The following is a 22041-nucleotide window of genomic DNA, read 5'->3' as shown; positions in this document are numbered from 1 at the left end:
AAACACAGGGGAGGCTGTAGACAACTCAAGTGCTGCAATTGCCTGTGCCAAAAGCTGTCCCAGCCAGAGCCAGGAATAGCCTTCTTCTGCTTAATTTCCCTCAACAACATGGATGTGATAGCCATTCTCAGAGTGGGGCTCTCTCACTGATAAACCCAGGCATGGAGAGGTCAGCGTGGCTATTTTCCACCTCAGGCAGGGCTACAAGAAGGAGGCCCCATGCATGTGAACGTGCATATGGATTTCATATCATCCCTTGCAATTGTAAAAGGAGTTCCCGGTTAATTTTAACCCCTTGGCTTCTTTTCAAGTTACTGAAATCAAGTTGAAGCACACAGGAAGGGTTTGCACTACTGCTCTCCCTCTCAAGTGAACCAGCTCCTGTCAGGCCAGGCATGTCCCTTCTGTATTGCAGTACAGCACAACTTGTAGTGCAGGAGCTGACTTCTCAGAAAAAAGCCTTCCCACCATAGATTCACCAGAACACAAGTTTAAAACATCTTCTTTATTATCCCAACAGCTGGGTGAGTGGAGAAGGGGCAGGGAAGACACAGGGGACTTAACCTGTGAGCTGGGCTGCATGAGTGGTTTGCATAAGGATACACTGAGCCTAATGCTCCTGCAGTGACCTCTGTATCCCTGGCCAGCAGCTCCCCAAGTACCATTGCTTTTGCCTTCAGAGCATGAGAATAGCTGCTCAAGTCAGTTCTTTCTGGCTATAAGTGTGTATGTGTATATATATATATATATATTTTTTTACCCATTGGTCAGCTTGCTGCCCACTCTCTTCTAGATGAAGGCTGTGTTAGGTTTTCTTTTTACCCCCCCACCCCCATCTGGTTTAAATTTTAGGGCTGTCTGGACAAGCTTGAAAGTCAATTAGGAATCTTTTCTTTTTGGTGTTTTATTGTGGTAGAGGAATTAAAGCCAGGGTTTTGTAGGCAGCTCTTCTTCTCCACTGTTTTCTTTCTTCAGTTTTTATAGGCTCTACTATCACTATTATATGTATACCAACCAAGTATTATTTGACTAGAATCTTGGGTCTGGAAAATGGATCATGCTGTTTCTGTCTGTGGATGACTTTATCATCTTGAAGGTCTTTTCCAACTGGAGCAATTCTGTGATCCTAACAGCAAAACATAGCTGAAGCTCGTAAGATAGCATATGCTTGGTTCTTTCCAGAGAGGTGCACTGTATGGTGCTACAGCAGAGATAATGGGGTTTTGACCCAACACCTTCGTAAGAAGTCTATAATACCCTTGAACATGCAGGCACAAATGTAAAAGCTGTGACTGGAGACAAACGCAACCATAAATCTTGGGTTTATGGACTGAATCAAACCTAAAGGATTAAGTTCTGATTTGATAATTAACCTGGGATTCAATGCTGCTCTGTATCGTGTTGGGCAAATGCACTGCTTAGTATTTAAATGAGTTTTCATGTTATTTTTCACACCTGGGAGTCGTGTGAAACATTAAGGAACAGCTTTTGCCTGCAGAAGGGGGAAAAAAATGCATGAAGGGAAACAAGAAAGCCATTTGCTGAGATTTTACTAGCAACTGTTTCAGGTATATAAATATAGCAGCTTGCTATGCCTTTGGCCACCAGAGCAGTGTTTGTGCAATAGCTCAGCTTTATGTTAAATTTTGCAGAATAGCTCTTAGGAGGCTTGGGAAGAAAAATAGTTTGGTGTTTATTCTTTGACCTGAGACTCAGGAGACTTCAGTGTGCTTCTGCATGTGCAGATGAATGAATTTCTCTCTCTGCTTCTGCTCCTCCTACCAGCAGTTTATAATCTCTCTCGGGGACAAAATTCAGACCCTTGTTTGCTGTTAAGGATGATGGAACGTCAGTTTGGTGGGTCCTCTTAGTGCTTTTACTATCATTCAGAAATATTAAAAAATATATATTAAAAAAAAAAAAACAAAACAAGAAGTAGATGCTAGAAAGTGCACAGAATGGGTGGGTTTTTTTGTTTTTTTTTTTTTTTGCTCTTCAAGGTGGTTACTCATGCGTTCTTTACATATGGACTGAGTAGGCTGGGAGGTTCACTCTGACACATGGTGGTTATCATTGCTGCCTTCTTGCAGATGTAGGACTTCGATACTACCTTGTAAACCAAGTCCAGCATTTATGAGCAATGTGTCTTATTTGAAGAAAGAAGATAACAAGTCGGGATTGAAACTCCTCCAGGACTTTGGCATCTTGCTTCATGCTGGTGTAGAAGAGGCTGGCGACCAGGATCAGTATCACACAAAATGATAGCCCCAGGAGCTTAGGCAATCCAGGTGATGACCTGTCATTTACTAGAAACAAGTAAGGAGGAAACAGAAAGCAGCCTTATTTCAGTGTTATCTCATGCACTTCCCAAATTTGATGCCCTACTGATGCCATTGTCCCACTTTTCTGGGAACAGAAGGGCACATGGGGATCTGGCAGTGAGCCCTTCTGTAGGTATTAGTTAAATGATAGTGGGTTACATTCCTGATGCAGGCTGATGATCTAATGGCGCATTTAAAGAGTTTAATTATATACAATAAGAAAAGGATTACCATAGCTAATGCATAATCTCTAATTTCCTTCTGGCAATTATTTTTTATGCCTTTAAGCTAAACATTAGCTTAATGTTCTTGTATTTTAAATATCTCCCCTAATCATTTAATGCACACAAAAGTTCCATAAAAAGAGAAGATCTAGATTTCTGTCCCCTTCTCTTGTTACTTGGCCTGTTTTGGGTCCCTGCTAATTACACTAAGTGCTGAGAAGAGGCTCTATTAGGTGAGAGGCACATTCAGGAAGCTCTGATGGGCTTAACCTCTCTCTAAGTGCTAGGTGTACTAATTGTACTGGAACATCCTTAGCCATTTGCTCTTAAATAGAAGGACACTGTAAACATTTTTCTTGCCTGTTAAAATATAATTCAGAGATGTTTAAAGTGCTGTAGGTCAGGCGTAGTACACGTGTGGAAATCAATGGGCTACATTTAGCTTGCTGACATTCATACAGCTCTTTAGAGGTGCCTCAGCTTTTATACGTGTGTATCCAGTTTGATTCAAACCTGGCAGCTGTGTTTGACTGTGTGGTCATTGCACCATTAGTATTTTATAAAGCACTTTGATTATTAAACATGCAGTATAAAACCAAATTCATGCTTGAATAGAAACCCATAGTGTGCAGCTATTTTCAAGCTATATGCACATAATCAATAAGAAGATAAAAATGTGTGGATTATTATGGCTAAAGGACCAGCATTAGCTATAACATATTTAAATTAGCTTCTACCACCAGCCCTGGAATACACAGCTGTCCATTAAATTGTCATTCAGATGTACAGAGAGGAAGGTAAAAGTCATAAAACCTAACAGAAACACATAATAATGTATCAGAAAGTGTATTGGGAAAAGGTAAAATGTTAATAAGCAGTCATTTTATAGCTTCTAGAAACCAAATCAATGTACCATAATAGATTCGAGTGAATTATTTGCAGCAAATAATTTATTCACTTGAGTGTATCCTTTCTATTTGCAAATTATCCATGAACAGTCCTCAATTTTTATAAGTTTGATTATTTGGTATTATTCTATGGATGGTTTATGTGAAGGTGTTTAGCCAGGAAGACTGATGAATGGTGTCCCCTGAGGATCCATCTTGGTGCTGAGGTGCTGAAACAGATTGCCCAGAGAAGTTGTGGTTGTCCCCATGAGTGGAGTGTTCAAAACCAGGTTGGATGTGGGGTCCTGGGCAAAACTATCTACTGCCTCATTTAGTGGCTGACAACCCTGCCCAGGTCAGGGGATTGGAACTAGACAATCTTTAATGTCCCTTCCAACTCAAGGTATTCTATAATTTTTATGAATTTACTCACACCTTCCTGCTTTTTGCAGAGTTTTATAATCTGGAAGGTGATGTTTCCCTTGTGTGATTTTTCCAGACTACCTGGTATAGCTCTTGAATGAGCGTGAAGCAGATAAAGCTTCCAGAAGACCTGATGAGTATATTTTGTAAGGGTGAAATTTCACTGCAATCCTCAATCACTTTTCACATCAGCCCTTTACTACTAAGTATTCACAATGATTTCCCTTCTTGTGAAAGTTACTTTCCAAGTCAAATTTTAGGGTTATTTAAAATGCAAACTTGGCTATTCATTATATCCTCTCAGTACAGGAACATGCTTAGTCCAGGGATATAGAAAAATAATATGGACGAACAGTTCCAAAAATAAAGGAGTGATGAGCTATGCTTATGTAATTTCATCATGCTGCTACAGAAGTGTGCTTGGGTGCAGATCTGCTTTATTATAAGTAACAAATAGAAAATCATCTTAAATTTGTTATATTGTCTGTTGGAACAGCACAATCAGCCCTAGCCATGTGCTTTACACATAAGATAAAAGGAAATTGTCTGTGAGAAAAGCACTGGACCAGCATAATAGGAGGTTTTGTTTCACATTCTATATTAGCTGTGTGTTTCCATGCTGCCTGAGGGTTGTTTGGTCTTTTCAAGCTCCTTCCTCCCCATAGAATCTTGTTCCTAGCTTAGTAATTCCCTCAGCTGATGCTACTGTTGGTGTGAATGTACAAACCCTCTTGCTGGGCAACTGCAGCAGTTTAGGATGTGGTAACATTTGCTTCCTTTTGGCTTCCCAGTACTATGGCTCTGTATGTTTGTATGCATATGTACATATAGGTATGTTTTCCCCTCTTAATGCACTGCATACAGAAGGGGCTGGATATTGGCCAAGTCTTCTAGCAGTGATCAACATCTTAATAATATCCAGGTATGCATATTTCCTTGGGGGGGGGGGGGGTGTCTCTGAGGCTGGTTGGCCACATACATCCTTGCAAACAAAAAGAAAATATTATTTTTATTATTTCTACCCTGCTGCCTCTGTATAAATGAATTACCTCTTCTCCATGTAAGAAAATCAGCAGGGAAAACTACTGTTTCGCTTGGGGTGCTGTCCCTCCATATCTTTGTGAAAAACCTGTACCTATTTCATTGCCATAAAATATATTAATTATATTTAAATTAAAAATAGCTTCAGGGATTTCATTTTTGTTTCCACTATTTGTCTTACTGGATGCCTTGTTTAAAGTACTGCACCAGACCTCGTCAACACCTTGTGCTTTGTATGCTGAGAAAAAGGGGGGAGGGAAGGGGGGGAACAACAGCTGCTGACAGTATGAAATGGTTTGTATGTGGAGCGTCTGTTTACAGAATGTGTTCCCACAGCTGCAAAGGGAACTCAGGTTAGTACCATAGATGGCTCAAAGTTATGATGTAGAACTTTGACTTACCCGCTACGTAGTCACAGCAGGAAATAACTAGAAAACAGAACAAAAGCATTTTTAGATGTGTGGAAAGGGGGCATTTCTTGTCTGCAGAGGTGGACACAGTGGATGGTGTGTCTGCAGTTGTCCATTGCCTTACAGACACTGGGCAATATCTTGCTGAAAGTACTTATGCCAGATGAGGATTTACCTGCACCATGCAAACATGCAGGTGAACTTCAAGAAGGTGAGGGGGGGAAAATATATGATTTAGCAGAGTTTTCTTGCTGTTATGGGGAGTTCAGGAGTGAGATATCACATGCACACAAAGAAACCACAAACCACCTAAACTCTTCCTACTCTGCATCGTTTGTAGAAGGGAAGTGAAATAAACCAGAAGGTTGAGAGAACAATGAGGTTTAGAAAATAAACCCCACTGTAAGACACAACCTTCGTCCAATATCCTGGAACTGCCTTTGCTTGGCAGCTGGGCCCCAGATGCAATCCAGCATGAAAAGGCCCAAGTATGGAAAAACTTTTTTCTTGCCAGCCTTTATAGGAATAATGTTGTATGGGCAGACAGCAAACCATCTAAACTGTAGGCTATTTGTAATACAGAATATTATGTAGGAGTTGGGACTTTTCTTCTGTTTCCATAAAAAAGAGTCAGTCTTTGTCCTTGCAGGTCCCTGCAGCTCCTTCCTTTGGAAAGGAAGGTCCAGGCTGCATGTCAACGACCTTATCAAGAAACAGCTTTCACTTCTGCACTAGAAGGCACCAGATGTAGCATGCATGCTTTTAAGCCAGCAATAGATCTGTATACAAACACAGCAAATGGATGCCAAGCCTTGTTTTTAGAAGCTGAGTAGCAGTCCAAACAGGTGGTTGACAGGAATTTGTCACCTGTGTTTTTGCTGGCTGATATATCAAAACAGTACAATTTTAGCTCTGTAGCAATAAACACAATTTTTTCTTAGCTGGGTCTGTTTGTGAAAGCCAGAATAAAGCAACAATTCTTACTTGGTTATGAGTTGTATATAGCTTGTGCATAAGCTGGATCCTTGTGCTAGACCTCAACATAAGGTCAGCCTCAGCTGATCTATCTGCGGTCTGTTATTTTGACTCATGAAGTCTAGAGGCCAAGTTAGCTCTTTTGTTCCTTGAGTACCCTGATTTGCAGTTACAGTTATGTCCTGGCTGATTTTAACCCCAATTGGTCAGCTAGGCTCAGAGCATTTCTGTCTTTTGGCATGAAAACTACTCAAAAACAAGGAAAAAGAGCTCCCCGCATGGTATTACATCCTAGTTACCCAGATTTATGCAAGCATGTTTAAATTTGGTCTGAGCTCTTTTCTGTGAATGAGAGCATTGTTCTGGGGTGATGCTCAGCCAAGCCCATGATCTGCAATGGTTCCTGTGGGGGCTGGCTCATGAGTTCACCATGAGAGCAGCCTGAAGATGACTTTCTCCTTTAGGATGGGCAGGCAGATAGACCAGATGCACTTCTGCAGAAGATATCTGCACTGGATCTGCAGCTCAAAATAACAGATAAAACTGGTGGAGGGGTAGGATAATGTGACAGACAGGGTGAACATTAAGAACTAGACAGGTCATGGCAGAAGTCCTAATAATTTGAACATACCATGTTCAATGACTTCTTCTGGCTCACGAAATCGAACCCTTCTCTCTGCTTTCCGCTTTTCCCCCATATCCTGGTCCACAGGTGGCCTTTTCCTCAGTATTGAAGGAGGACAGCTACTGTCATCTGTCTGAAGAGTTGATTAAAAAACAAAAGAAAAGGCTTTCAAGCTGGAGTAATGAATTTTGAGTGAAACTTTGGGGTTTTGTGCTTGTATTTTTACCATGTCCCTCAAAGAGCATGATACAAAACACATCTGATGTGGCATTTACTGTTAGATCACTGTAATACCTATAATAGGGCAATACAGACATTCCTTCATTGACAAAGATCTTCAGTACTCTAAAGCTGTCTTCTCAGGAAAAATCTTACTTAAAGTAATAGAAAAGTGCTCAGAAAGCCTTTCTCAATGCTACTGAAGTTATTGAAGGTGGCTGCTCGACAGACTAGGTCAGAAGAACAGAAATATGATTTGAAATACGTGTTTTATGTTTTCGGAAGCATCTTTGAAATGTTATTCTGAGCTAAGCAGCTCTGTTTTGGATGCAGTGTTGCCATTTCAACAACTGTAACTATTCATCAGTCTTTTGTTTGGATGCTATCCCATTGGGTATGAGAAGGTAATTGTTTGAGTTTCGATATCACAATTGTGTTGCTGTTCTATTTTCTGCTTGCAAGCCACACTCAGTCTTTGATAATGAAATCAGATTGCTGTGGATTCTGCCAAATGACAAAAAGCAGAGCTGAAATAATAATAATAAAAATCCCTCATCTGTGCCAGAGTGTTCCTAATGTCGAACTCTAAAATGAATCCAATGCATCTCAGTTCAGATACATCCATTGTTGTCAGAAAGTGGAGCAACAGATGGCAACTGTTCTCCTTTTTGAAGACATAAGTGGGTGGCAGAAATTCTGCATGTTTTGTTTTTAAGATGAAGCTGTCTTCTCTACACACCTTCATCTGCACCTCTTCATTTCCTTTCTTCTCCTCAGGAATATTATCACGAATATTATTTCCTTTATGTTTATTTTGTTTCTGCTGTGAATTGTCCCTGCTCCCCTTTATCCTCATTTGTCTTTTTCCTACTCAGTGAAAAACCTGTAGTTTTCCCAATGCATCACATGCTGGATATTCCCATGACCAAACACCTGCTGATCACATTGGCCTTGAAAGAGGTGCCACTAGTGGTTGGGTCCAGAGAGGGATTTAGGGGTGACATTGCTGGGCAGATCAAGTCTACCAGAATGGCTTTCTGGTGATTAGTTATGCTTCCTACGTAGCTCACAAGACAATTATATGCTTAAAAATAGCATTCACAGCTGCTGGACCACTGAACAGGAAGGCATACAGCACATACAGAAGGAACTGCTGTGGAGTGAGGAACATCTTCAGCACTAATACATTCTCTTGAGGGATTAATAAGCTGGATTTTGGCATGGCATGTCACTGGTGAGAATGTTTTCTCTGATCTTAGGGTCATACAAGCATCCCTGCCTTCTCTGTGTTATACTCATGGGCAGAATGGTGGAGGTCTGCTGTTTTTTGTCCAGCAACTCAGAAGCTGGAAGACACAGAGTACAGGAGATCTGGGTTCAGCTTCTAAGTCTAAGGGGATATGAACCCACATTTACTGTATGTACACTTCAATAATTAGACCTATGGTACATAGAGTGGGGAATCTCAATCTCTGCCACTGAAGCCATCTTGTTTGGCCTGGAATAATTAAATATTCATTGGGACAACAAAAGAAAGAATGACTTAGCAGGCTGGTGTTTGGGTGCTCCCTTGGGGGGGTGGAAGAGGTCTGCTCCAATCCTTGCACCAATGAATACTTAATGTGAAGTACTTAAATATTCATTGGAGCAGTCACTGGGAATAGGGTCTCTTGTCTATCAGGTGAGTGCCCTGATCACTCTGCTGTAGTCTTACACATACACACACACATGCACACGTGCTTTCTGGCATAATAAATATTTAATTGCTTGTTGATAAAGGCAGCAGCTTCAGGAAGGCACAGCACAAGATGCCCAGCTCAGACCAGCAGTGGTCACAGCTCTTAGTGGGATGTGTCCTTTAGTGGCACAGTCAAGGAAACCTTATATTTTAAGAGATTCATAACCCCAGAAGACACTTTTTTTTTTCTGTATGAGATTTGTCTCAGCAATGTCACCTCGAGATAGAAAAACGCTAAACAGGTAGATAGCTGAATAGCACCTAGCCAGCAAAAACCTTAAACAAGAAGTGGCATTTACAATATTTACTAGGCTTTAACAACCTGTGGAAATCAAAGCTGCACAATATCAGAAAAATATGATACATTTCCCCCTCAGACAGCAACACAGTGTCAACGTGCAATGATAAGAATTGGAAACCTACCAAAGTGTTAGGTTGGAAAATATATGCTGTTATAAATGACTCACCTGTGAAAAGCTGTGGGCATTGAGCACAAGGACTCTATCACTCATCAAGAGATTACTTACCCGGAGCTGCTCTGCGCTAGGATCAGAAGATGGGCTTGGGCATCCTTGGGACATGTACCCTGAATGCTATCATGAAGCCTCCTGCATGAGGCTTCAGTTGGAAAGCAACTCATTCAAGGAAATGGGGAAGGTTGGGGAGAAACTCCTGGAGGTCCCTCTGCAGGGAGGGCTGAGGCAGCAGTGCCACCAAGGGATGGGAGCTGTGATAGATGACAGAATAGTGGAGAGGGGAGTTTCTGCCCTTTGTGACATTGTTGGCTGTGGAAGGATGACGTGGCTTGAAATGTACTCAGCAGCCAAAAATAGTATATAGTGATAACAGTGGATGTGCAGCCGGGCTTTCCTGGCAATTGGAAAGGGCTGAATGGAGCAAATCACAGATTAACACCTACATACCCATATGCATAAATGTAAATTCAAGACTTCTTTTAGTGGAGGTTACTCCATTTCCTGATTGTGTTGGTCTCCTTTCTAGAAGCCATACCCAGTCCCCAAAATCATGCAAGTTGCATTTATTTTAGTCATTCTCCTGTTCAAAATATGCGGGCAAAAGCCATTAGGAAGTAGATATAAATGTAGTGGGTTCACATATATCTCCCTTCAGTACAGTTATGGCCTCATTTCATATGTTTCACAAATTAGATCCATTATAGTAGTAATAAAATGAGATTTTAACTTTAGACATTTCTACAGATATTATAATAGGATTATTGATAATGAACAGAGGTGATTTACCATTCAACAGACTTCAATAGCCTGTTGTCAAATGCTGAAGGTTGGCCATCATTAAATATACAATTTCCAGCTAGAATTACCTGACATGACTGCAGAAATGTGGTGGTTTACTGTCTCTACAAACACAAGCTTGAACTTTTTTTGTTCTTCTTTTCCTGGACCTATTTATTTGCTGTGAAATGTCTAAAGACCTATAGTCGTGTTATTTTCCAGCTCAGTTGTGATCTCCCATGGATTAACACTGGCATTTGTTCTTTCACAAGGGGAACTTTTGCTGCAGAGTGGGAGGAAAGACCCAAGTGTTTTAATCTGTTACAGCTACCCAGTGGCATAAGGGTTGCAAGCAGCTTATACTGGCAGTGGGGACCAGTCTCTGCATTAGATTACAATGATTGTAAGAGATGCTGTCCTCAAACCAAGAGTGAAAGCCCTTTCCAAGAGTGAAAGCAGTGTCAGCATGGAGGTAGACACATTTTGCTGGCCTGGGGCACTTCACTAATGCACTATACCTAAAAGCTACTTGGAGAGAATTACCTTACCTTCTCTTTCCTGTACATTGGGGTGTTGAAGGGCTTTTCTTCATGCTGCAACTGGCTCACAGCCACAGGGCTTGAAAAATGATCTCAAAATCCCCTCTCAGTTGTGTCCTGCAAGTGTTTCACAGTGGTTATTTTTGAGATACCTAAACTGAGCTTTCAGTGGTGAAAATTCTTTCTTCAAAACTTTGCTGAGAGTAGATCCTGAACAGAAAGGTGACAAAACCTTCCAAAACATGGTACCTAGCTTCTCTGATTCCTCCTTGTTCCCACTGTTACAATCACTTCCAACTAATTAATAATTTATGTGAATACTGTGGCCAGAAAAATGGGTGGAGATGGGAAGAGGAAAGTCAAAGCCTGGCCTTCTCACTCACTTTCTCTACACAAATTGTCTCGTTCATTTTTACTAGTGTCATCCCTCAAGGCACATGAAAAGTTTGTGTAGCTGCTTCTGCACGCAGTGGAAATGAGCTCGGCAGCTTTTATAGACCTGAATGACAAACCCTATTCCTGCCTTTTCTACCAAATCTGATTTTGTTGAAAATGAGGTCATATTTTTTTAAATAATTGACTTTTGTTGTTGTTGTTGTTGTTTAGATTCTCTTAAAAAAGCCCATGAGAAATGTTGTTCTTTCTTTCTTTTTTTTCTTTTTTTTCCTTTTCCTTATTGTTTTCAAATAATGGATATTTTAATTTTCAACTCCAGAAATCTCAAGTTCAACCAGGGCGGTGGTTGAATCGCCATCCCTGGATGTGTTTAAGAGCCGTTTGGATGTGGTGCTCAGGGATATGATTTAGCAGAGGGCAGTTAGAGTTAGGGTACTATGGTTGGGCTGTGGTTGGACTTGATGATCTTCAAGGTCTTTTCCAACCTGGATAATTCTATGATTCTCTTCAGTTCCAGACATCCCCCTTAAATGTAAACAATTTTTCTGCTCATTTAATTGAAACATAATAAAGCATCTTATAAATGTTTTCATAAAAGATTGCTATGTAAGTGTTAGAAATGATCACTTAATAGTACAGTTCTCACTTCTTTTTCTGCAATGTGTTAATTATACTGATAGTAATGGTTGTAAATGCTTGAATAATTTGTAGTTACCTGGGCACTCAAGTTCCAATGGATAAAGATGTCAGGAGTTCAGATCTCATAATAGGGGCATATCCATTCCTACTAAGTGCTTTTCATTGCAGTTTAACAACCTAAAATTGGATATACATTAGGAATAAAACACAATTTAATGCACAAAGCAAAGAATTCCATGAAAACAGCTTCTGAAATCAATGGTAATAAATAATAGTTACAATATTGAAATAATTACTACTTTATGCTGGGAGAATTTCCTTTTGCTTTGAAGCTTTGATGTCATTTCATGCAACATATGTCAGAACCAAAGCTGGACAAAGAATTCATAAATGAATTATTTAGCTGATGAGTGTCACCTCTGTTTCTTTCTGCTAATTGTTCACAAATAGATAGTGACTTTTGTGAACGTATTCATTATTCAGATTTATTCAGTGGATAATTGCTGGGAGTAATTCTTTGTCTGTAGATTGCCTGGAAGCATTTTTCTGTGACCATTTAATAGTAAAAAACTATCCAGGCTTTTAATGTGAGACAAACTAAAAATATCTGTAACTACTGATGAGTCCTTAAGCGTGACCAATACACTGCAGTCTTAATCAGTAAATTGCTTCTTCTGAGGACAAACTCCACTACTTCCTCTATTACATAGGAGAGAAAGCAAAGACATGTCAAATATCTACGCAGTGCCGACTTTGAAGGGCTTACATTGTACATGCAAATGAGTTTTTTACAAGAAAAGGGTTGCTTAGGTGTTTGCTCAGCAGAAAAATAAAACAAGCCTGAACAAAACATGATTGACTTTCCAGTGAATAAATATGAACAGTCCACACAAAGGAACTGACTGCACAGCCACTATTTTCATGCAGTACTCCAATGGAAGATGTCTAGGAAATAAACATAACATGATAAAACAATTTTACGCTCAGAGGATAGCTGTGTAACCGTATGAATTCTTTTTCCATTTCCTTCTGCAGGAATAAATATTTTAGACAAGCAAAGTACTTTGTAAATGATGCCTTTGTGGGGATTCGTATGGCCTGGTTCAATTATTTTGAAACCTAGCAATTTTCTCATATCATTGAATCTGGTTTTATTGCAAATAGGGTCATAGAAATAGTCACTCATTTTGATAATGGACTTAGTTTATCTTAACTATTAACACTTCCAGGAGGTTTATACACACAAGTATATATTCAATATTTATGGATATGCATGGTGCATATATATTAATAATGAAGTAACTGTATCTCCAACAATCTGAAAACAAAATCACGTAACACCATACAATGCGGGGTGCAGAGGTAACTGGAAGCAGCATATCAGGATAACAGAACAGAAAAGGAATAAATAAATTAGAAGGTAGACTTCCATATCTTCTTCAACTTCCAGAGTGTCAACTGAGCCTTTGTTCAATATTCCACCTTTCGTGGTTCGGTGTGCTCTTGATTAATAATTTAGAGACGCACCTTTTGGCAGCAAGGTAAGTTCTGTGTTTGCCAAGAGTGATTTTCCATCAGTCAGGGAGTGCATCAGGAAATAAAAAGGCGAATTGCCCCACAGAGCATCATTAGCCGTGTTCCTTCTTCCTTTTTGTGCCGCTGGAGAAACAGATTTACTGCTGAAAAGTGAGGAACACCCATGAGGTGTCATACGGCACTTTTTCTGTCCTCAGACCTTCCAGGAAAGAAAGCGCTGCATAAATCCCAATCTCCAGACAAAAGTCAGTCCTTGGGACTGCATTTCCATGTATGTTCAGCATCAGAAGGGTTTTGTTAATCCCTCTTCTGACGGTCACTCCAAAATGGGGTGTTTTTGAGGGGTTTGAAAAATGAAGCACAATGGAGACAGAACAATGAATGGGCAGATGGTCTTACAACACTTAAATTTACACTTACATTTCCCTGTAGTTCTATAGTATTACAACTTCCTATTTACTTCTGAAGGCAGAATCCTGGCTGTATTTCTAAGTGTAGCAGATACTGGTGGTGAGCACCTTCCTGGAGCTGTGGCATCTATTCTAAATATCCAACATGCAAGTGCTTATACTGCTTTTGAACTGAGCACTTCTCTAAGGCAAAGTTGCTAACACCCAGCAAAATTTATCAATTTTGCATTGTCGAAAGGTCCCCACTGCAGGTCAGTGAGGTTTTTGCTCTGTTGGGACTGGCTAGAAATGATTTAACTCTGTTGAAGAACGTGGTCTCCATTCATCCCTGGCATGAATCCATTGAATTGCAAAAGGCGTAGATCTGTTTCCATTTCCAAAATTGCCTCTGTTATTTATGTGTCTTTCCAGGTAGATGTTACAAACAGCCGCAGTTCACTTGTGATGATATATAGTAAACAGAGTGGGATTTTTTGTGCTGCTGAAACAAACTTTCTAAATAATTACAAAACAATTCCACATCTATTCCATAATTAGACTCCTGAGATTACAGCCAAGCCATTATTTGTGATTCAACATGCATTTTGACTTTGGAAATATCCTATAAATCATTAGGTTTATTCCACTTGAGGTTTTCTCCTTCTTTCTGTTCATCCTGCCACTGGGATCTACAACGTAAAGCATGTATTGATTGAATAACAGTTACCAAGTAACCAAATGCTAATACCTGCTGTTGGCTCCCTGTTTCCACATCGCTCAGTCCTGCTGATGGAGAACGTGGGAGACAGAGAGAGCTGAAGTGGGTGAGGTCATTCTGAGTCAGCTTTTAACTGAGTGTTATCATATTTTAGCAACAGAAGGGAATGGAATTGAATTCTCCTTGCAGCAGCCAAGCTGCCAGCAGCCAGGAGATGGGTGAGGAGGATGAACCCACTGCCAGCAGGTAGATGGCTGAGCTGGTGTAAAATAAAAACAGAGGCAAAAAGCATGAAAAGCAAAATCCTCAGAAGCAGCAAAAGCAGAATTATCTTCAGGAGCTTTATTTAAGCCGCAATCGCTTTGTGCTCTCTGTTGTGCTTTCTCTAATGATTCCTCATTTCCCCAATTGAGTTCTGGCCAGAGGAGAAATCAGGATAGGATAACAGCAGTATATAGCCTAAAATGAGGATTAGCAGCCTTATCTAAATCCCAGTGATATCAAAAGGCTCCTGTTGACTACTGCAGGCCATGGTCTGTCCTGAATGGATTTTAGAAACCTGGAAGCTGTTAATGCCAGACTGGTCTTGAGAAGGGCAGCGAGTGGGACTTAGAGCAGTGGGGAGGGAGAAGCCAGGGGAGCTGCAAAGCATCTAGGTACAGGCACTACTGCATAAGGTGATTTGAAAGCCCTGATGTAAATGCTCTTTAGCTCCATTTGTGGTGTCACCTTGGAGGGGGATTAGATTAGATTAGTGACATGAAAGGAGAACAGGAAAAATGGAGAGAAGAAGAGACTGAAGCATGAGAAAAGCCCAAACAATTAGAATATTCAGAAATCAGAAGGAGCTTGGACAGTGATACCAAATAACGAAGAATATAAAAAGCAAGTAGCATATCCTGCTGTTGTTGGCAACCACTTTAGGCTAGCGTTAAGTATATTAAAGTCTATTAAAGCTGATATTTGTTCTGGATTTAATTTCTTGTAATTAGAGACTCTCTCCTCATCTCCCCGTACTGGAGGCTAGTGTTTTCAGAGTAAAACAAGGACTTAGAACAAAGAGTAAATGCTACAATTTCTGAATCTGGGCAAATGCTTCTGAAACTTACATTCAATTGCATCTCAATGTAAGCTGGGGGAAGGATGATAAGCAAATGAAAATTTCTGTTCCAAGCAGAGCGTTGTTTAGCATGTTGGCAGCAGTGTCCAAGAAACCTGCTCGTGTCAGGACAAAGTTGGTGTCTCTCACATGGAGGTGGCTGATAACGGGACATACTGGAGAGCCTAGAACTGGGTTCAGCCCTGATCCCTGAAAGGATTAGATCAGATCTGTAAATGGGATGCCCTTTACCAACTTGTTACCAGCTGCCTTGCAATGGGTACAGCCTTTTCTCTACTTTTTTCCTTCTCCCTAGTTTATTCTTATCAGGAATTTGGTTTAGGACCTGGGAATGACTTGGCCTAAATTGGTATGTTTCTAAGAATCAGCTCTTTTTCAACAAATCATCTTTTTTTTTTGTTTGTTTTTATTTTTAATTTTAATTTTAATACAGAGCATTTGTCAGCGTGTTTTTCATTATCTCAACTGTATGATGCCTTTCAATCAGTCTCCTCAATGAAATAGTGGCAATAACAATACCTTTGCTGTTTCAAGCTAGATAAATGCAAACACAAGGAATAAGCTTCACAGGATAGTGATGGAGTTTGTGAATTAATAATGTCTGAAGGGAGAAGGATTGAAACTAAGCTCTTGTTCTGTCATGATTCAAGCAAATCCTGTTCATTGCCTTGCATTCTCTCTTTCATGCATTACACCTGCTGTAGCAAATATCTCTATGTATAAATACTGAGACTGGAATGCTCTTATCCTCTCTACCTAGGGCTCGTATTTATCCCTGTGTATTGCAGAGCTGGATAAAATGACAACCCTTTTGGTCAACACTGAGGCAAAGGAATCATTCCAGCTTTAAAGTATAGATGATGGGGAAGTGATGTCACTCTACTAGAAAGAGGCCTCTCTTGCTTCTGTGGCTCCAGCTCAGCAGCCCTCAGGCTGTAGGACTGAAATGTCTCTTTCTGACACTCCTGATTTTGACAAACTCTGTCACTTATTGCAGAGATGTTTCTAGAGCTGAGAAATGGTGTCAGTTTCCACAGTGGACATTTTTGATGGTTGAAACGAAATGCTATTAGTATGGGATGCTATAAAACTTCTTCATGTATAAATTGTCCTCTGTTTATATGACATATTTACCCCAAAACTTTATCTGTTCAACAAAAAAGAGACCTGGTCCTGCCCTACTGCATGAGATGCTGATGATGCCAATGAAGAGTTCTGCATGTGGAACCCAGGCAGGTTCTCTGCTACTCACAACTGTTAGACTGACAGAATAAGGAAGTCCTATCTGTTAGGATTCTTTGGGGTCAAGCTGCCTTTCTAATTACTCCCCTACAAAAATACTTCCGAAAATTGAAATTTGTTAGCATTTACTCTTTGTTTAAGAGGAGTAATAAGAAACACAGAGGCTGGGGCAAGGAATTGTTGAGCCCCAAACACAGATATCAAGTTTATTGTCTGACTAGAGAAATAATTCTATTTTCTTCTGGTTGAAGTCACATTAGTAGGAGGGGCAGAATCTGACTGCAATGTTGACACTCTGCTCTCTTGAGCTCTATAGCTTTACTGGCTTCTGCCTAACAGCCAAGTAATTTCATCTGTCACATTCCCACTGGCTTTTCTGCTGTCACTAGCTTATTACAACTGGTGAATTTTTAGCATTTTGGCACTCACAGTGCACTGACACACAGCATAGTCTTCTGAATAATACAGTTTGCTTTCAGTCCATGAGTGAAGAAAGTATCTGTCTCCTTCACACTTCCTTTTCTTTAAATGAATTTTCCTTATATCCAGCAGTCTTATATCCAGAGTAGAATCTACTGTGCTAATTCCTCAGTCCCTCAAACCACCTGCTTCCAGGTTCCATTTCTTTGCTCAGAGCCAGGGCTGGTGATGCCTTGGGAATGAGTTCCCCAATTCAGGTCCTGCCCAATAGGCCATGCAGTAGCATCTTTCCCTAGGAGTGTGCACACCCAAAGGGAGCAACCAAATTTTTCTTATCAAATTAGTAGAGCATCTGCTCCAGGATTAATACATTCATTTTTGTGATTTCAGATACTTGTCACAAACATTTACTGCAAAACAATCAGTTCATTCCCATTCAATACAAGCACTTTATATAAGCAGGATGGAAAGTAGTTCTTGGGTTTGTGGATAGCACTGTGACAGGTACATAGAGCTTTCCTGATCCATGCACTGAGAGAAACTCAGAACTCCTTTCTGTACAGAGGGGATAACCAAGGATCTGAAATGTTGTCTGCATTGTTTTCAACCCTAATGGAACAGCAGGCTCTGAAGGAGCAGCCTGTCATAGTTACTTTATTCATATTCCATTCAAAAAAGCCTGCTAATAGACTTCACTGCTGCTCCAAGTAATGTTTATTATTAATCATAAAAAAGATATGCTTGTAGTCATTAGTCTTGCTTAAGACCAGAGCCCTACAAATCTATAGATACTGGTGAACATACTATGCCTGCCCCAAAGAGCAATGCAGAAGAGTAATGACCTGGCCCTCAGTTTCCATAAAATATAAGGGAAGCTGCAGAGTTTTGACAGAAGTAGGTGAAGCAGTTTTTATGATAGAGGCTCTCTCCACACTGGCCTATGCAGGCAAGAGCACAAAACCTTTTTCAGACGTACCTGTTGGTCGTGATGAAAAGTGTAGGCAGCATCTCATCCTGACACGTCTTGCTTGGGAGGCCTGCTCAGAAAAATCCTTCATCAGAGCAGCAGCTGTCACCTTCCCTCGAGCAAATTCCTTTAAAGCTGTCAAAGATGCTGTAATCAGACTAGGTCATCAAAACCTGTCCTCCTGAGGACTGGAAATAAGATCCAGAGATGAGCATTCAGCTGCATGGGCAAGGTCTAAAACACTAAAGTTTCCATTGAAATTAAATCAAGGGACTGTAATTGCCGTGAAAGAAAAGCAAAGCAATCATTGGGAGAGCCTGAAAGCTTTCAGACTACCTCCTGAAGTGGTTCTGTCTGTAAAGCAGGGATCTATGTACTGCATAACAGAATCTGATAGCAGAGCAAAGCTTTTACCAGGAAGTCAATGTAGATATCTTAACTACTGGAGCATTTCTCTGTGTGGCACTTGGAGTGGAGCTAAAGCAAATTTTAATCGAGATTTCAACACACAGTTGAGTAGTTTTATTGCTAGGCTAAATTTTAAAAAAAAGGTTAATAAAGTAATAAAAATTGATTCTTTGTCTTCCTACAAAACATAGAGTGGTGTTCAATCTGTTTAATAATTTGTAAATAGAGTGGAATGAAGCCCAACAGCCATGCTGACCACTGAGGGAGGATTGCTGTGCTTTCCTGTACTCTCCTGTACTTGACGTTACACCAGCTTTTTCCTATCACTCACATTTGGAAAAAGAAAGCTTCTCAATGCCAGCCATGATTGAACTACAGGAACAAGAAAAGAAAAAAAGTACAGGGGAGTTGGACTAGATGACCTTTAAGGGTCCCTTCCAACTCAAACGATTCTAGGATTTCTGAGGCACTTGCTGTGCTCTAATTGCTATTTTCATTCATGTCCTTAAGAGCATTTCACTCCCTGTCTCTGTGATGCTTTTTACATCTGCCAGAAGGGGAAATTGAGGCAGCAGGCTGCACAGTGTCTCACCTGACTCCACTCTGCAAGGCAGAAACAGAGCTGGGCTGTCTGAGTGCTCCCACCTCCCTAAGTACTCCATGTTTCCCAGGCTCTAAGATGTGCTGTTGGAGGCTTCTGCAGGCTCACAGCTGTCCAAAGACAGCACATAGGGAAAAATCAGAGCGTAAAAACTGAAGGAAATGCTGCTGTAAATCCCATAATACCCAAAAGCAACCCTGCAAGGTCTTTGTAGTGAGATAGAGATGAGTATAGAGCAAGCAGCAGAGAGGAATAACACAGTTTGTATAAAGTGATGTACTTGCCTGAGCCCTGTGGAAGAGCAGTACCCACTGGCGACACAGTGCAGAGTGAGCTGCAGGGATTCCTCAGCTGCTTGTCCTGGTGAAGGCTATTTAACAGCCCAGGCAACTGCCTGCAGCTCAGCTGAGAAACCACAGTGCCAAAAGCACATGAGACGGAGCCAGCACGATAAACATGAGGCTCCTTGACTTTTTCCTAAGTGTCTAATTATATATACATTCGGCATTCCTGGGGCTCAATTATAGCCTCAAAGTTGCTTTTCCTTCCTCAAAGGATTTGTCCCTGGGCCTATTAAGCAACCAAGAACAAAACAACAAGTGGCTCTCATGCCACGGGAGGATTCTTTATTCCTATATCCATCCTGGCAGCCTCCAGTCTCCTCAGCACTATAATTAGAGCATTGAAATAGCACTGACCCTTGCCACAGTGCTCATCTGTCATGCACAGCAGCTCATAAAGCAAGAGTACGGAGGGGATTTGGGGATTTTTGCATTTTGACTGTACAACCTGGGTCTACCCATCACATCTTACCCTGTGTTATAGGATGCCGTCTGTGCTGGAATGGGGCAGCTAAGTGAAATGGGGAGCTGGAGGAAGGAAGCACTTAGATTTGACATCCCATCAGCTGGGCTACTTCTTGAATTAGTGCACGAAACTCAGCTCTTCTGTCAACATTTTGTTCAGGCTTGATTTATATGAATGTTCAGGCAGGCTGGGGCTGACTGTACAGGTTGATGATTTAGGGAGAGCTGAGGCCCAGGGATGAATTAAAGCAGCCTGTATTCTTTTCATCTGTGCAATTTGCCTGAGCTGCCAGCTCTGGAAACCGTACACTGGGGAGCCCTGCTTGCTGCCTGGACTCCTCACAGGGCTGGGATGAGGGAAAGGACCAGACCCTCGAGAGTAAGGATTGCTGTGATTTGGGTTGGTGAGCTAAATGTGTCTGAAATCTGCTTTGATTCTGAAATCCCTCATTGTTTATCAGACTGCAATTTACATTTTCTTTTACCTTTATGAGAGGTTTGCATTTTATTATATGTCAGTAATACATAGAATAGCCATCTAAGTGGGTGAAGTAGGATTGTGATTTATTGGAGAAGAGTGTGTTATCAGTAAATTCAAGAGACTAAATCTGCCATTGTCAGGATTTCTTTGCTTCCATCATCAAGTCAGACATTATGTCCTGTCAAATGTCCCAAGGGTTGCTTTTGCCCCAGGCACCAGGTAATAACTCTGCTCAGAAATTCAGTGTCTGCTGAAGTCTTCATCTTACAAAGCTTTCAACACTTATTCAAACTGAGGACAAAATTGAATGAAAGAAAAAATAGGATTTAAGCCTTGGTCATACCAGTCCTTTGGTATCACTGCTGTTTTGGTGCAGGCTGTGAGGTCTGAACGCTGGCTCCTGGCATGATCCTGTGGCTAAGCATGTTGCTGCTCCATGTGTTTTTCACATCTGGACACAGTGTCAAAATGTGGTGAACATCAGCTGGCAGCATCCTCTCAGCACTGCAGTAGTCTTGGTCACTCCCTTGTTCTCAGACTAATTGCAGTGGTTGCTGTCAGAAGAGGGATGGATCCTCTCCTGTTTAGGTTGGTTATCAGGAAAAGGTAATCCACCAAGAGGGCAGTGGGCATGGAACAGGCTCCCCAGGGCTGTGGTCACAGTACTGAGTTTGCCAGAGTTCAAGAAGCATTTGAACAACACTCTCAGACATAGGGCTTTTTGGGTGGTACTTGTGGAGCCAGGAGTTGGACTCAGTGGTCCTTATTGGCCACTAGCAACTTGGAATATTCTATTACTCTATTTTATGATTTTTCTTCCTGCTGTTACCCTCTTGCCTTTTGAGTTCTGTTACAGAGATGTGACTTTACCCTGGCCTTGCTTATGTCCACTGGCTCACTGCAGTTCTCATTGACCTCACACTGATGAACACTGTGCTCATTGCTCCTGCCCCAGCATCCCAGCTTCAACACAAACACCACGAAGGAGCCTAGAGCAAGCAGCAGTGTTACCCCTCCTGCTCCTCCAGACACCCCGGTAGCCTTTCTGTTCTTAACAGAGGTTTGCTTGGCCAGCTTGTCCTTTGTTAGACTTCACAAGTGACTCAGTTATGGTACATCTGAGTGAAGCTCTAAGAATCATGCATGGGGCATGTTTGGTGCAAATTGGCTACAGAAATATACTGCTTAGTGAGTCCCACAAAGCTGAAGGAGACTCGCTGAACAGCCAGCTATTTATGAATAAATATATCTGTCCAGAGGGGAAATTGCATAAAACAATGGGCTGGCAGTGGTTGGTAATTTAAAATGCAGCAGGCAGACATTAGTAAACCTACGAGACACATCGCTTAAATAGCACAATCAGCCCCAACCATCTCCCTGGGAATTACTGAACTATTTGCGGTCTGCTTTCTCCTTAGAGAAACATGCTCTTAGGATGCTATTGTATCTGGTTTTGTTATTTAAGCAAATTTGATAACTTCAAGTGACCATGGTTTCCTTTAAACCCTCTGCTTTTCCTTTATACAAAGCCATAGACATACTGCTTACAGTGTCATATGTACTACAGGCTGCTCATACGCTAATAATATTTAACAGCCCAGTAGTATATAATTTATTTCATTATTTTTGTCATTTCTTTTCATCTCTGATGTACAACTGATTC

At 41.0% G+C, this 22041-nt stretch overlaps 1 protein-coding gene across 2 annotated transcripts; it reads right to left on the bottom strand.

Moving 5' to 3' along the window:
- Window positions 1-490: 490 nt before the first annotated feature.
- Window positions 491-18236, bottom strand: C5H14orf180 (chromosome 5 C14orf180 homolog). Of its 2 annotated transcripts, XM_015865695.2 has the most exons (6): window positions 18092-18236; window positions 11767-11867; window positions 10665-10772; window positions 6913-7039; window positions 5298-5324; window positions 491-2306 (listed from the first exon to the last, which is right to left on the bottom strand). In XM_015865695.2, the coding sequence occupies exons 3-6, from the start codon at window positions 10680-10682 to the stop codon at window positions 2107-2109; spliced, it is 372 nt and encodes a 123-aa protein (XP_015721181.1). In that variant the 5' UTR covers window positions 10683-10772; window positions 11767-11867; window positions 18092-18236; the 3' UTR covers window positions 491-2106. The 2 variants fall into 2 exon arrangements, with proteins under 2 accessions (XP_015721181.1, XP_015721180.1); XM_015865694.2 differs by lacking the exons at window positions 10665-10772; window positions 11767-11867; window positions 18092-18236 and adding an exon at window positions 9391-9605.
- Window positions 18237-22041: the final 3805 nt, after the last annotated feature.

This window comes from Coturnix japonica, chromosome 5, assembly GCF_001577835.2.
Source record: "Coturnix japonica isolate 7356 chromosome 5, Coturnix japonica 2.1, whole genome shotgun sequence".
Lineage (NCBI taxonomy): Eukaryota > Metazoa > Chordata > Aves > Galliformes > Phasianidae > Coturnix > Coturnix japonica.
The sequence above is the reverse complement of the archived record's forward strand: the minus strand, read 5'-3'. Positions and strand labels throughout refer to the sequence as shown.

What these genes read in the sequence shown, in the direction of transcription:
- C5H14orf180 (XM_015865694.2), bottom strand. Translation starts at nt 9,444, where the DNA reads ATGTCCCAAGGATGCCCAAGCCCATCTTCTGATCCTAGCGCAGAGCAG. An exon ending in AGAAGAAGTCATTGAACATG is followed by an intron (nt 5,325 to 6,912) that starts GTATGTTCAAAT and finishes TCTGTTTTCTAG; the next exon opens with TTATTTCCTGCTGTGACTAC. An exon ending in CTGCTGTGACTACGTAGCGG is followed by an intron (nt 2,307 to 5,297) that starts GTAAGTCAAAGT and finishes ACTTGTTTCTAG; the next exon opens with TAAATGACAGGTCATCACCT.